At 46.4% G+C, this 16,677-nt stretch overlaps 1 protein-coding gene across 1 annotated transcript; it reads right to left on the bottom strand.

Moving 5' to 3' along the window:
* Positions 1-5,540: 5,540 nt before the first annotated feature.
* LOC142186358 (acetylgalactosaminyl-O-glycosyl-glycoprotein beta-1,3-N-acetylglucosaminyltransferase-like) lies at positions 5,541-16,296 on the bottom strand. Its single transcript, XM_075261191.1, has 4 exons — positions 16,273-16,296; positions 13,548-13,605; positions 9,351-9,917; positions 5,541-6,216 (listed from the first exon to the last, which is right to left on the bottom strand). Exons 3-4 carry the CDS (start codon positions 9,910-9,912, stop codon positions 5,759-5,761), a joined length of 1,020 nt encoding a protein of 339 aa, XP_075117292.1. The 5' UTR covers positions 9,913-9,917; positions 13,548-13,605; positions 16,273-16,296; the 3' UTR covers positions 5,541-5,758.
* Positions 16,297-16,677: the final 381 nt, after the last annotated feature.

Below are 16,677 nucleotides of genomic sequence, written 5' to 3'. Positions count from 1 at the left end.
GGCTGAGGCCAGGACAGGTGGCACAGAGTTATTACAGTAATCAGGCTGAAGTCAGGACAGACAGCACAGAATTATTACAGTAATCAGGCTGAGGACAGGCGGCACAGAGTTATTACAGTAAACAGGCTGAGGACAGGACAGGTGGCACAGAGTTATTACAGTAATCAGGCTAAGGCCAGGACAGGCAGCACAGAGTTATTACAATAATCAGGCTGAGGCCAGGACAGGTGGAACAGAGTTATTACAGTAATCAGGCTGAGGACAGGACAGACAGCAGAGTTATTACAGTAATCAGGCTGAGGCCAGGACAGGCAGCACAGAGTTATTACAGTAATCAGGCTGAGACCAGGACAGGCAGCACAGAGTTATTACAATAATCAGGCTGAGGCCAGGAAAAGTGGCATACAATTATTTCTGTAATCAGGCTGAGGCCAGGACAGGCGGCACAGAGTTATTTCAGTAATAAGGCTGAGGCTAGGACAGGCGGCACAGAGTTATTACAGTAATCAGACTGAGGCCAGGACAGGCAGCGCAGAGTTATTTCAGTAATCAGGCTGAGGCCAGGACAGGCGGCACAGAGTTATTACAGTAATCAGACTGAGGCCAGGACAGGCAGCACAGAGTTATTTCAGTAATCAGGCTAAAGTCAGGACAGGCAGCACAGAGTTATTACAGTAATCAGACTGAGGCCAGGACAGGCAGCGCAGAGTTATTACAGTAATCAAGCTGAGGCCAGGACAGGCGGCACAGAGTTATTACAGTAATCAGACTGAGGCCAGGACAGGCAGCACAGAATTATTACAGTAATCAAGCTGAGGTCAGGACAGGTGGCACAGAATTATTACAGTAATCAGGCTGAGGACAGGACAGGTGGCACAGAGTTATTACAGTAATCAGGCTGAGGCCAGGACAGGCGGCACAGAGTTATTTCAGTAATCAGGCTAAAGTCAGGACAGACAGCACAGAATTATTACAGTAATCAAGCTGAGGTCAGGACAGGTGGCACAGAATTATTACAGTAATCAGGCTGAGGACAGGACAGGTGGCACAGAGTTATTACAGTAATCAGGCTGAGGCCAGGACAGGCGGCACAGAGTTATTACAGTAATCAGACTGAGGCCAGGACAAGCAGCACAGAGTTATTTCAGTAATCAGGCTAAAGTCAGGACAGACAGCACAGAATTCTTACAGTAATCAGGCTAAAGTCAGGACAGGCAGCACAGAATTCTTACAGTAATCAGGCTGAGGTCAGGACAGGCAGCACAGAATTATTACAGTAATCAGACTGAGGCCAGGACAGGCAGCACAGAGTTATTACAGTAATCAGGCTGAGGCCAGGACAGACAGCACAGAATTATTACAGTAATCAGGCTGAGGCCAGGACAGACAGCACAGAATTATTACAGTAATCAGGCTGAGGCCAGGACAGACAGCACAGAATTATTACAGTAATCAGGCTGAGGACAGGACAGGTGGCACAGAGTTATTACAGTAATAAGGCTGAGGACAGGACAGGTGGCACAGAGTTATTACAATAATCAGGCTGAGGCCAGGACAGGCAGCACAGAGTCATTACAGTAATCTGGCTGAGGCCAGGACAGGCAGCACAGAGTTATTACAGTAATCTGGCTGAGGCCAGGACAGGTGGCACTGAGTTATTACAGTAATCAGGCTGAGGACAGGACAGGCAGCACAGAGTTATTACAATAATCAGGCTGAGGCCAGGAAAAGTGGCATACAATTATTTCTGTAATCAGGCTGAGGCCAGGACAGGCGGCACAGAGTTATTTCAGTAATAAGGCTGAGGCTAGGACAGGCGGCACAGAGTTATTACAGTAATCAGACTGAGGCCAGGACAGGCAGCGCAGAGTTATTTCAGTAATCAGGCTGAGGCCAGGACAGGCGGCACAGAGTTATTACAGTAATCAGACTGAGGCCAGGACAGGCAGCACAGAGTTATTTCAGTAATCAGGCTAAAGTCAGGACAGGCAGCACAGAGTTATTACAGTAATCAGGCTGAGGCCAGGACAGGCGGAACAGAGTTATTACAGTAATCAGACTGAGGCCAGGACAGGCAGCAAAGAATTATTACAGTAATCAAGCTGAGGTCAGGACAGGTGGCACAGAATTATTACAGTAATCAGGCTGAGGACAGGACAGGTGGCACAGAGTTATTACAGTAATCAGGCTGAGGCCAGGACAGGCGGCACAGAGTTATTTCAGTAATCAGGCTAAAGTCAGGACAGACAGCACAGAATTATTACAGTAATCAAGCTGAGGTCAGGACAGGTGGCACAGAATTATTACAGTAATCAGGCTGAGGACAGGACAGGTGGCACAGAGTTATTACAGTAATCAGGCTGAGGCCAGGACAGGTGGCACAGAGTTATTACAGTAATCAGGCTGAGGCCAGGACAGGCGGCACAGAGTTATTATGGTAATCAGACTGAGGCCAGGACAAGCAGCACAGAGTTATTTCAGTAATCAGGCTAAAGTCAGGACAGACAGCACAGAATTCTTACAGTAATCAGGCTAAAGTCAGGACAGACAGCACAGAATTCTTACAGTAATCAGGCTAAAGTCAGGACAGGCAGCACAGAATTCTTACAGTAATCAGGCTGAGGTCAGGACAGGTGGCACAGAATTATTACAGTAATCAGACTGAGGCCAGGACAGGCAGCACAGAGTTATTATAGTAATCAGGCTGAGGCCAGGACAGGCGGCACAGAGTTATTACAGTAATCAGGCTGAGGCCAGGACAGACAGCACAGAATTATTACAGTAATCAGGCTGAGGCCAGGACAGACAGCACAGAATTATTACAGTAATCAGGCTGAGGCCAGGACAGACAGCACAGAATTATTACAGTAATCAGGCTGAGGACAGGACAGGTGGCACAGAGTTATTACAGTAATAAGGCTGAGGACAGGACAGGTGGCACAGAGTTATTACAATAATCAGGCTGAGGCCAGGACAGGCAGCACAGAGTCATTACAGTAATCTGGCTGAGGCCAGGACAGGCAGCACAGAGTTATTACAGTAATCTGGCTGAGGCCAGGACAGGTGGCACTGAGTTATTACAGTAATCAGGCTGAGGACAGGACAGGTGGCACAGAATTATTTCAGTAATCAGGCTGAGGCCAGGACAGGTGGCACTGAGTTATTACAGTAATCAGGCTGAGGCCACGACAGGCAGCACAGAATTATTACAGTAATAAGGCTGAGGTCAGGACAGACAGCACAGAGTTATTACAGTAATCAGGCTGAGGCCAGGACAGGTGGCACTGAGTTATTACAGTAATCAGGCTGAGGTCAGGACAGGCGGCACAGAATTATTTCAGTAATAAGGCTGAGGTCAGGACAGACAGCACAGAGTTATTACAGTAATCAGGCTGAGGCCAGGACAGGTGGCACAGAATTATTACAGTAATCAGGCTGAGGCCAGGACAGGCAGTACAGAATTATTACAGTAATCAGGCTGAGGACAGGACAGGCGGCACAGAATTATTTCAGTAATCAGGCTGAGGACAGGACAGGCGGCACAGAGTTATTACAGTAATCAGGATGAGGATAGGACAGGCAGCACAGAGTTATTAGAGTAATCATGCTGAGGCCAGGACAGGCAGCACCGAGTTATTAGAGTAATCATGCTGAGGACAGGACAGGCAGCACAGAGTTATTAGAGTAATCAGGATGAGGACAGAACAGGCGGCACAGTTATTACAGTAAGCAGGCTGAAGTCAGCACAGGCGGAACAGAGTTATTACAGTAATCAGGCTGAGGCCAGGACAGGCAGCACAGAATTATTTCAGTAATCAGGCTGAGGACAGGACAGGCAGCACAGAATTATTTCAGTAATAAGGCTGAGGCCAGGACAGGCAGCACCGAGTTATTACAGTAATCAGGCTGAGGCCAGGACAGGTGGCACTGAGTTATTACAGTAATCAGGCTGAGGTCAGGACAGGCGGCACAGAATTATTTCAGTAATAAGGCTGAGGTCAGGACAGACAGCACAGAGTTATTACAGTAATCAGGCTGAGGCCAGGACAGGTGGCACAGAATTATTACAGTAATCAGGCTGAGGCCAGGACAGGCAGTACAGAATTATTACAGTAATCAGGCTGAGGACAGGACAGGCGGCACAGAATTATTTCAGTAATCAGGCTGAGGACAGGACAGGCGGCACAGAGTTATTACAGTAATCAGGATGAGGATAGGACAGGCAGCACAGAGTTATTAGAGTAATCATGCTGAGGCCAGGACAGGCAGCACCGAGTTATTAGAGTAATCATGCTGAGGACAGGACAGGCAGCACAGAGTTATTAGAGTAATCAGGATGAGGACAGAACAGGCGGCACAGTTATTACAGTAAGCAGGCTGAAGTCAGCACAGGCGGAACAGAGTTATTACAGTAATCAGGCTGAGGCCAGGACAGGCAGCACAGAATTATTTCAGTAATCAGGCTGAGGACAGGACAGGCAGCACAGAATTATTTCAGTAATAAGGCTGAGGCCAGGACAGGCAGCACCGAGTTATTAGAGTAATCATGCTGAGGACAGGACAGGCAGCACAGAGTTATTACAGTAATCATGCTGAGGACAGGACAGGCGGCACAGAGTTATTAGAGTAATCAGGATGAGGACAGGACAGGCGGCACAGAGTTATTACAGTAAGCAGGCTGAAGTCAGCACAGGCAGCACAGAGTTATTACAGTAATCAGGCTGAGGCCAGCACAGGCAGCACAGAGTTATTACAGTAATCAGGCTGAGGCCAGGACAGGCAGCACAGAGTTATTACAGTAATCTGGCTGAGGTCAGGACAGGCGGCACAGAGTAATTACAGTAATCAGGCTGAAGTCAGCACAGGCGGCACAGAGTTATTACAGTAATCAGGCTGAAGTCAGGACAAAATGAACAGGTTCAGAGTCAGGTAATATAAGCAGAGGACAAATACGGGTAAAACAGTAACATCCTTTGCAGGACACTAGGCGGCTTATTATATAGGGACTCTCTTATGCGGATGGAATCCTTCTAATATAAGGGGTGGGTAGTGATCGGTGCACTCAATGATGAGAACGCACACACTGGTCCTTTAATAAGCAGGAAGGGCACTTGTATATCACCATCACATATCACTTGGAGACACTATTAGCACTAGGACGTCACAGTCGCTGCGTCCGTGCTACAGAAGTTTATTATATACAACACAGGGAGGGAAGGAGGGGATGCAGCTGCAGTTACTTATTGTCATCATGAGGGTGAGCAGTAGGAGAAGATATCTGATTGGCCTGATCTGGCAGACATCACATTGGGAAAACTCCACCCTTAGGTATAGGGAGAGTGGGAATGAACAATTATAAAGAGTATAGACATGTGGTAACCAATAGCAATGAGCACAGAACATGACGTCATCAGGTGGGCGGATCTATAGAATCCATGAATAATGATATGAACATCATGTGCTAGTCCGGGCGCTCAGTGCCAGTCAGCTGCTGCAAAAGAATGAGGAGGTCAATTCACAATCAGAGGAGTCCTAAATACTGTATCATTTACATCATAACCCAGAGAGTCCCCAAAAACAAGTTGCGTGCCACATCCTGAGTAGTCCCTCGTATCGCCAATCCCATCGCGTGTCCGGTGATTTAGGCTTTATATAATAAATACATAGAAATAAATAAAGTCCTCCGGATTTGCAGCCATTGAGGCCCATCCTCCTTTTTCAGCCACGTCGCTCCCATTGTCTGGTTTGGGGTCGTCCATCACTTCTTGTTGGGGGTTGTGCCATTACATTGGGCTTGTTGGACGTCTCCCCAGATTTGGAGCAGGTGGTCGGGGTCTGTCCTGTGCACCACAAGAGCTCGCTGATAGTCACAAGGGTCAAATTTCAGTCCAAAAACATAAAAGCGACTGTCATGGTGGAGAGTGAGATTAGCGGCTAAAGACAAGAAGCCAAAATATACATCATCCAGCGGAAAGACAGGCAGCCGTAGGGAGGCCCGATACAGGGGACGGACTGAGGCTCCCGGGAAGAGGAAACCTCCACCAGACAGGAAGTAGGGGTATTTAGGATTTGGGAACAAGGTATTAGAGACTTGGTATTTGGAGTAACGAAGGACAACGGAGTGTCTCTGCAGCGCCCCATGCAGTGTGGATGGAGATGGATGCTCCTTAATGTATCTGACCAAGGAGGATGGATTCACAAATACATCGTCATCACCTAGAGGAGGACACAACATATCATCATCTACTGTAGAAGACAACAAGAACATCATCTCCTAGAAGATACCACACATATCATCTAGAAGATACCACACATATCATCTCCTAGAAGATACCACACATATCATCTCATAGAAGGTACCACACATATCATCTCATAGAAGGTACCACACATATCATCTCATAGAAGATACCACACATATCATCTCATAGAAGGTACCACACATATCATGTCATAGAAGGTACCACACATATCATCTCCTAGAAGATACCACACATATCATCACCTAGAAGATACCACACATATCATATCATAGAAGATACCACACATATCATCTCATAGAAGGTACCACACATATATTCTCCTAGAAGGTACCACACATATCTCCTAGAAGATACCACACATATCATATCATAGAAGATACCACACATATCATCTCATAGAAGGTACCACACATATCATGTCATAGAAGATACCACACATATATTCTCCTAGAAGATACCACACATATAATCTCCTAGAAGATACCACACATATCATCTCCTAGAAGATACCACACATATCATCTAATAGAAGGTACCACTCATATCATCTCCTAGAAGATACCACACATATCATCTCATAGAAGATACCACACATATATTCTCCTAGAAGGTACCACACATATCTCCTAGAAGATACCACACATATCATATCATAGAAGATACCACACATATCATCTCATAGAAGGTACCACACATATCATGTCATAGAAGATACCACACATATATTCTCCTAGAAGATACCACACATATAATCTCCTAGAAGATACCACACATATCATCTCCTAGAAGATACCACACATATCATCTAATAGAAGGTACCACTCATATCATCTCCTAGAAGATACCACACATATCATGTCATAGAAGATACCACACATATATTCTCCTAGAAGGTACCACACATATCTCCTAGAAGATACCACACATATCATCTCATAGAAGGTACCACACATATCATGTCATAGAAGATACCACACATATTATGTCATAGAAGATACCACACATATCATCTCATAGAAGGTACCACTCATATCTCCTAGAAGATACCACACATATCATCTCCTAGAAGATACCACACATATATTTTCCTAGAAGGTACCACACATATCATCTCCTACAAGATACCACATATATCATCTCATCTCATAGAAGGTACCACACATATTATCTCCTAGAAGATATCACACATATCATCTCATATCATCTCATAGAAGATACCACATCACCTAGAAGATACCACACATATCATCTCCTACAAGGTACCACACATATCATCTCATAGAAGATACCACACATATCTCCTAGAAGATACCACACATATCATCTCCTAGAAGATACCACACATATCATCTCCTAGAAGATACCACATATATCATCTAATAGAAGGTACCACACATATCATCTCCTAGAAGATACCACATATATCATCTCATAGAAGGTACCACACATATTATCTCCTAGAAGGTACCACACATATTATCACCTAGAAGATACCACATATATCACCTAGAAGATACTGCACATATCATCTCCTAGAAGATACCACATATATCATCTCATAGAAGGTACCACACATATTATCTCCTAGAAGATATCACACATATCATTTCATAGAAGGTACCACACATATAATCTCATAGAAGATACCACACATATCATCAACTAGAAGATACCACACATATCATCTCATAGAAGATACCACACATATCATCTCCTAGAAGGTACCACACATATAATCTCCTAGAAGATACCACACATATCATCACCTAGAAGATACCACACATATCATCTCCTACAAGATACCACACATATCATCTCCTACAAGGTACCACACATATCATCTCATAGAAGATACCACACATATCTCCTAGAAGATACCACACATATCATCTCCTAGAAGATACCACACATATCATCTCCTAGAAGATACCACATATATCATCTAATAGAAGGTACCACACATATCATCTCCTAGAAGATACCACATATATCATCTCATAGAAGGTACCACACATATTATCACCTAGAAGATACCACACATATCACCTAGAAGATACTGCACATATCATCTCCTAGAAGATACCACATATATCATCTCATAGAAGGTACCACACATATTATCTCCTAGAAGATATCACACATATCATTTCATAGAAGGTACCACACATATCATTTCATAGAAGGTACCAAACATATAATCTCATAGAAGATACCACACATATCATCACCTAGAAGATACCACACATATCATCTCATAGAAGATACCACACATATCATCTCCTAGAAGGTACCACACATATAATCTCCTAGAAGATACCACACATATCATCTCCTAGAAGGTACCACACATATCATCTCCTAGAAGGTACCACACATATATTCTCCTAGAAGATACCACACATATCATCTCCTAGAAGATACCACACATATCATCTCCTAGAAGGTACCACACATATCATCTCCTAGAAGGTACCACACATATAATCTCATAGAAGATACCACACATATCTCATAGAAGGTACCACACATATCATCTCATAGAAGGTACCACACATATCATCTCATAGAAGATACCACACATATCATCTCATAGAAGATACCGCACATATCATCTCATAGAAGGTACCACACATATCATCTCATAGAAGATACCACACATATCATCTTCTAGAAGATACCACACATATCATCTCCTAGAAGATACCACACATATCTCCTAGAAGATACCACACATATCATCTCCTAGAAGGTACTACACATATCATCTCCTAGAAGGTACCACACATATCATCTCCTAGAAGGTACCATAAATATCATCTCATAGAAGGTACCACACATATCATTTCCTAGAAGGTATCACACATATCATCTCCAAGAAGGTACCATACATGTCATCTCCTAGAAGGTACCACATATATCATCTCATAGAAGGTACCACACATATCTCCTAGAAGATACCACACATATCATATCATAGAAGATACCACACATATCATCTCCTAGAAGTGGGACTGATAAATGCTCAGATTGGAGGGTTCAGAAGGGACATTCTAAGAATATTTTAGGTAACCCCTGGAGACTACTGACCTTTGAATATGAAATTCGCCTGGTGGGGGTTGTAGTGTAGCCACTCCAAGAAACACCGCTCCTTGAGGGACAAGTTGTGGTGTCCTTCCATGAAGTCCCACAGTAGGATGTCCTCGTATTCAGCCTTCTCCACCTTCACTATCTCCATCTGCTTGTCATGATCACTTAGTGCCATCAAGAAGACTGGCCTCACCCTGTACCCCATGACTTCCACTCTTTTCGCCCATGTTCTTCTCAGTGCCGCTCTTCTGCTGACTGATGCTGGGTGGGATTTGATCGCCAGTAATAGTATTGGTGAGGTGCCCTCATTGTCTAGTTGAGGGGTGTAGAGTAGGGAGCAATGATAACTCTGAAGGTGAGGATATTCTTCCTGGAAGTGTGAAAGGTTCAGGTGGTAGGTATAGACCCTATCATCCAGCGTCACTGAATTTCTTCTCACCTCAGGACGTTTGTTGAGGATCCTTGGAGTCTTAGCTGAAAGTTTCAGACTTATGTTTGCCAGAAGCAAAAGGGCCCCGACAAACAGAAGACTGTGGAACCAAATTAGAACCCGGAGCCGCATGATATCTGCAAGAGAACACGACAAAAGATGGGTGAGACAACCCCCAATTACAAGGAGATGAGTGAGACAACAGTCCTTCAATCCCCAATAGCTTTGATATGGGCAAGACAACAGAGTCCTACAACCCGCAATACCAAGGAGATGGGTGAGACAACATAGTCCTACAACCCGCAATACCAAGGAGATGGGTGAGACAACATAGTCCTACAACCTGCAATACCAAGGAGATGGGTGAGACAACATAGTCCTACAACCCGCAATACCAAGGAGATGAGTGAGACAACATAGTCCTATAACCTGCAATACCAAGGAGATGGGTGAGACAACATAGTCCTATAACCTGCAATACCAAGGAGATGGGTGAGACAACATAGTCCTACAACCCGCAATACCAAGGAGATGAGTGAGACAACATAGTCCTACAACCCGCAATACCAAGGAGATGGGTGAGACAACATAGTCCTATAACCTGCAATACCAAGGAGATGGGTGAGACAACATAGTCCTACAACCCGCAATACCAAGGAGATGAGTGAGACAACAGAGTCCTACAACCCGCAATACCAAGGAGATGAGTGAGACAACAGAGTCCTACAACCCGCAATACCAAGGAGATGAGTGAGACAACAGAGTCCTACAACCCGCAATACCAAGGAGATGGGTGAGACAACAGAGTCCTACAACCCGCAATACCAAGGAGATGAGTGAGACAACAGAGTCCTACAACCCGCAATACCAAGGAGATGAGTGAGACAACAGAGTCCTACAACCCGCAATACTGTCAAACTAATCAATTACTCATCTTAGAAGGTTCTCCTGGTTGTCTTGAGGGTTCTTCAGATATAGAATATAGCTTTCACTGGTGATAGGAGACATGGATGTATAGCGAGTCTGAGTATTAATAAATACAGGAAGCAGTGGGAGAGCGCGATCATGGATGTGAGCCATGACAGGATGTCCTGAGAGTGTCAGTCACCAATCACTTTAGATTTCTAGGAAATTTCTGAACTTTCAGACGCCCTCACTGACTGCCCCCATTCTTAGGACAAAAACACTAGGCTTAGTGGCCATAAACAATAGACAGTCAGCTCCAGAATGCAGATGGATTAGACGAGGCTGGTTACAGCTGATGGACATCCCAGGAGCTCTCTAAGAGAACCAGCAACCCTTGGGGGCATGGGAACATAATCAACAGGTTTTACTGTAGTGCACAATAGAAACGTACACCATTTACTCACTAGGGACCTCTGACCTCCACACCTGACCACCGCTGACAATAGACCTACAACCACCATATACTATGCCAAGTCTAACTCTCCATACTCTCCAGGGACCTCCACATCATGACCTCTACTGACCATAGACCTACAACCACCATATACTATGACTAGTCTAGTTCTCCATACTCTCCAGGGTCCTCTGACCTCTACTGACCATAGACCTACAACCACCATATACTATGACTAGTCTAGCTCTCCATACTCTCCAGGGTCCTCTGACCTCTACTGACCATAGACCTACAACCACCATATACTATGACTAGTCTAGCTCTCCATACTCTCCAGGGACCTCCACACCATGACCTCTACTGACAATAGACCTACAACCACCATATACTATGCCAAGTCTAGTCTCCATACTCTCCAGGGTCCTCCACACCATGACCTCTACTGACAATAGACCTACAACCACCATATACTATGCCAAGTCTAGCTCTCCATACTCTCCAGGGACCTCCACACCATGACTTCTACTGACAATAGACCTACAACCACCATATACTATGCCGAGTCTAGTCTCCATACTCTCCAGGGTCCTCCACACCATGACCTCTACTGACAATAGACCTACAACCACCATATACTATGCCAAGTCTAGCTCTCCATACTCTCCAGGGTCCTCTGACTTCTGCTGACCATAGACCTACAACCATCATATACTATGTAGGGTTGAACCGATCTTGACTTTTCAGGATTGATTTTAAAATCCAATTTCCGATCATTTTTCATTCGAACCTGATCTCGATCCCAATTCCGATCCCAATGCAAGTCAATGGGATTTTTTTTATTAATCGGAGATCGGAGATCTAACAATTGAACGCTTTAATTGTTAGAATCCACGCTGTGTAGTGAATCACTAAGTAGCCAGAGGATTTTTTTTTTTTTAATCCTCTGGCTACTTAGTCCCCCCTGGTGTCCACTTACCTGCAGAGATGGCTGATCCGGTGCCCTCCTTCTTCTTCGCCTCGCTGCCGCTCCATGCTGCTCTTCTTGCCTCGCTGCCCCCTGCCTCCCAGGTTAGGATAGTGTGGGCGGGGTAGGAAAGTGTGGGCAGGTTAGGAGAGTGTGGGCGGGTTAGGAGAGTGTGGGCGGGTACTGGGAGGGGAGGCGTCACATCTCCCCGCCCTGTACCCGCCCACACTCTCCTAAGCCACAAGCCCTGCCTTCCTAGCTCTTTAAACACTAACCTGGGAGGCAGGGGGCAGCGAGGCGAGAAGACTGCAGCATGGAGCGGCAGCGAGGCGAAGAAGAAGGAGGGCACCGGAGCAGCCATCTCTGCAGGTAAGTGGACACCAGGGAGGACTAAGCAGCCATCTCTGGAGGTAAGTAGCTACTAGAGATGTCATGTTAGTTTAGTCTCCCATTAGAATGAATGGAGACAGCCGGCACGCAGGGGGTTAAGGCTGTGTGCCGGCTGCTTCCATTCATTCCTATTGAACTGCAGCGGAGCCTTCACACTGAGTATACACTATATACTCAGTTTGAAGGCTAAGCAATGCATTGTGAGAAAGAGTACCGATCTCGATCCCACTATGAAAGATCATGTTCGGAATTCCGATTGTGATTGTGAAATTTTCTCGATCGCCGATCGGAATCTGATCTTTTCCGAACACGATCGCTCAACCCTAATACTATGCCATGTCCAGCCCTCCATACTCACCAGGGACCTCCACACCATAACCTCTGCTGACCATCGCTCTATAACCAACTTCTATTATCCTAACTCCTGCCCTTGATACTCACCAGGGACCTCTGACCTCTACTGACCACAGACCTACAACCACCATATACTATGACTAGTCTAGCTCTCCATACTCTCCAGGGACCTCTGACCTCCACTGACCATAGACCTACAACCACCATATACTATGACTAGTCTAGCTCTCCATACTCACCAGGGACCTCTGACCTCCACTGACCATAGACCTACAACCACCATATACTATGCCAAGTCTAGCTCTCCATACTCACCAGGGACCTCCACACCATGACCTCTACTGACCATAGACCTACAACCACCATATACTATGCCATGTCCAGCCCTCCATACTCAACAGGGACCTCTGACCTCCTATGGTCCAACATATTTTTGCCTATTCTTGTGTCTCCCTTGAAAGTTTTGAGCATGGCTAAGGAGAATCCTGTATATACCTCCGTCTAGAGGGAGATTCGGTAGTGAATGTGCCCCATTATACAACCGAAAAGTCACAGATTTGTACGACAGGTCAGAGGATGAAAATGTCCAGTAATATGTGGAGGAAATATCTGACATGTCTGAACTAAGCCAAAGGGCCAGCACTATACCACAAAACACAGATAGGGGGCGCTCAAGCACAGGCTAAGATTAAGGCTCACCTTAGAAGGTTGTGGACACGCAGACTCCCGGCACTACTCCATCTTCACCAACAAGATCCTAAGTCAGAAGGGAAATAGAAATCAAAAAGATCAAATCAAAACCCTTCAAAAACATCAGACCCACCAAAACACCCGAGCAACAGGATCAAAGGCCCTCAAAAACCTAAAAATTATCTTAGACAGTAGACAAAGAAGGTGTTACAGTGATCCAAAACCACGCCGGTCACACAAGGGCGACCATCCGTCTCCATGATGAACCCTTAGCTAGCCACCCATTACCTCCTATGAATGTAGACCTCACTATCCGGGCTGATAAGAGGTTCCTCCATGTTATTGACCCTCCTCTTCTACCTCTTACCACAAATCTCTTACAACACGACATCTTTGCCTTTCAAGCACTACAGGCAGATACAAGGATGTGTAATGGACACCTGATTTACACCATCCAAGGCCGACCTTCACATGAGCTTCTCTGAAGGAGAATTCATCCAATCTCCAAGATACATGGAGGACATCTACTATATCTGGAACGACGATGAGGAATCTGCATCTAATTCCATCTCCTCGTATCTAAAACAAGAGACGGGACCTTCTCCACCTCCACTACTTTCAGGTATGTCCACAGTTACTTGGGTACACCAGTGCTCTCTGCACCCTTTGACTCCATAGGTGTTCAGAGACCAGGCCACCATGTTCAGACCAACATTAGCCCCGGTTAACCAATGCGCGCAACAAACCTCACCACTGACAATTCTGGTCATAAAACAATCCGCCCCATTCTATCCCAACATTGAAGGTTCCTTTGAGTGAACCTAAAGACACCTTCTGTCCGAGTCACCCTGACTCTATGTAATCTGTTACCCTCCAGCAGACTCCGGTCACCACCATAACCGTCCATTATCAGTGGGATATATATATATGATATGTGGTCATCCGAGACGTTCCTGCTGTCTAAACATGGAGCACAGAACAACCTCCTCCACTGCAGAGTCACCGGCGAGGTCTTCTCCATCAAGTCCTTCCTATATCTTATACACAGCGCTATGCCAGGGCCCCGGGGGGGCGGCATTTTTGCTTACTTAAGCCAGTCCAGGACAAGCAGTCCTGGACTGGCTTAACGTCACCGTCTCGGCAGCCCAGCACGGGAAGCGAGCGGTGGATTGGGGAGGCCCTGTGAACGCAGCGCTGCTCCACCGGCCTCCCCTGATGCTTAGCAGAGAGCAGGTCCTCTTCCTGCCTGCTCTCTGCCTGCTAACGCTGCTCCGCCACGCCCCCTCCACTCCACCCCGCCCCCTCTGCTCTGCCCCCTCTGCTTTCTGTCGTCTGCCTCGGGCGGCGAAATAGGTAGGTTCACCCTTGCTTATACACCTACTGATATGCCCTGTAATTTATAGTATGGTGCTCAGACCAGCCACCCCCTGACATCACCTCTCGACACCGTGCCCCGTAAGCACCGCCGCCACCTCCGATGCCTCGCCATCCTACATATCTCCATATCCAGCCCTTTCAAGAAGCCTTCTGGTGACACTAACCCCTGGCAGACCCAACACCTTCCCAAATAGACCTCCATGATCCTGTGCACAGTGACATCAGTGGTATTAAACAATATGGCTACCCCTGCCAGTGACCAGTAGGAAGGACCAGACCGCCATTCCCTCTCAGCCTCACGCAGATGCTCTAATGTGGTCAAGTGTGTCTCCTGTAGGAACAGGACCATCACTCCAGCTCCACTACTGACGGTTTTCATGGCTTTTGGGCCTGTGTTATCACCTTGCTCAGGCTTGCGAGAGGACGGGTCTTTTTTCCTCCGCTTGGCTTGCTTTACCTGACCCTCTTCAGTTGGTGACTCATGAGAGGCGGCCTGTGGCTGGTCCTGGGTGACCACCTCCATGTTACTCTGCGTACTACCTGAGGGCTGAGGTTCTGGTGCAGTATCACCTGGCTCCTGCTGGACCTCCTGCCTGGTAAGTATAGTCCTTGACATCAGGGCCTCCTCCTCTAGGGCGTCTGCCATGGCCACCAATTCGTCATCAGGATATTCCTTACTGACGTTGTGCCAGGCGTGTGGACAGTCCCTGTGCGGGTGACCCATCTGCCCGCATAGGTTACAGCGGATGTTTTGGCAGTTGGCGCTGACATGGCCGAGCTCCCCGCACAGACTGCACTTGACCACTGTACACACACTAGCCACATGGCCAGTCTTACCACACTTGAATCATTTCCTGGGTTGACCAGGATAGAAGCAGACGCCTTGTTCTCTGCCAATGAAGAAGGAGTTTGGCAGATGAGACGTGACATTGTTATACTGGTGCAGTCTCACCAGGACCTTCCACCCTCCAGTCCAGATACCATCAGCATCTCTGTTCTTAGTGAGGTCAGACATCAGGTCGCAATGTCTCCGGAGTCACACCACAATATCCTGGGGGGGGGGAACAGATTCATTCCAAAAGACGATGTTGACAGTGACTGTATCTGGCCTGGAGATAGGGATAAAAGTAAATTTACTCCAACCCTCCGTGTCCCTGAGATGGGTGTAATTCGCCCAGAACCTGTCCAGACTAGCCATGAGCTTAAAGCTGACATCGTAGCCCTGTCTGTCTGGTAGGTTTATAATGGCCGGCCGGTGTGAACCCCATCTGGTGACACAGGACCCCCCCCCCTCCCACCTACCTCTATGTGTCCTGTTGTACATAATCTGCTCCTTGAGAAATGGTTTTAAATTTACTTGAGAAAGGAGCCGAGACGTTCCGAGACGCTGTCTCTGTCCTCAGTATTAGTTATCAGCCATTACAAAGGGATCCACTACTGAGGACTCGCAAGTGTTTCGTTTTTCTATATTAGGTATTAGTGACATCGGGGTGCTTTGGCTTCTCGATGTTTTGTACCTTGTAATGTCGCTGAGTGAGGTTTCTATAGTGGAGATGACGAGGCGAGGCAGAGGAGGCGGCAGACCCGGGGCCATGCTCAGTACATTGTCGCTGCTGCTGCTGCTGCTGTTGTTGTAGATATTTGTATCTGTGACTGGGCAATAAGGAAACAGAAAACGGTAACAGAGAACAGAGAAGTGTGAGAAAGAGAGATCTACAAGGAGGCTGCGTGTCACGTAGAAAGAAGGAAGGAAACTGTCATG

Source organism: Leptodactylus fuscus, assembly GCF_031893055.1.
Source record: "Leptodactylus fuscus isolate aLepFus1 chromosome 5 unlocalized genomic scaffold, aLepFus1.hap2 SUPER_5_unloc_1, whole genome shotgun sequence".
NCBI lineage: Eukaryota > Metazoa > Chordata > Amphibia > Anura > Leptodactylidae > Leptodactylus > Leptodactylus fuscus.
The sequence above is the reverse complement of the archived record's forward strand: the minus strand, read 5'-3'. Positions and strand labels throughout refer to the sequence as shown.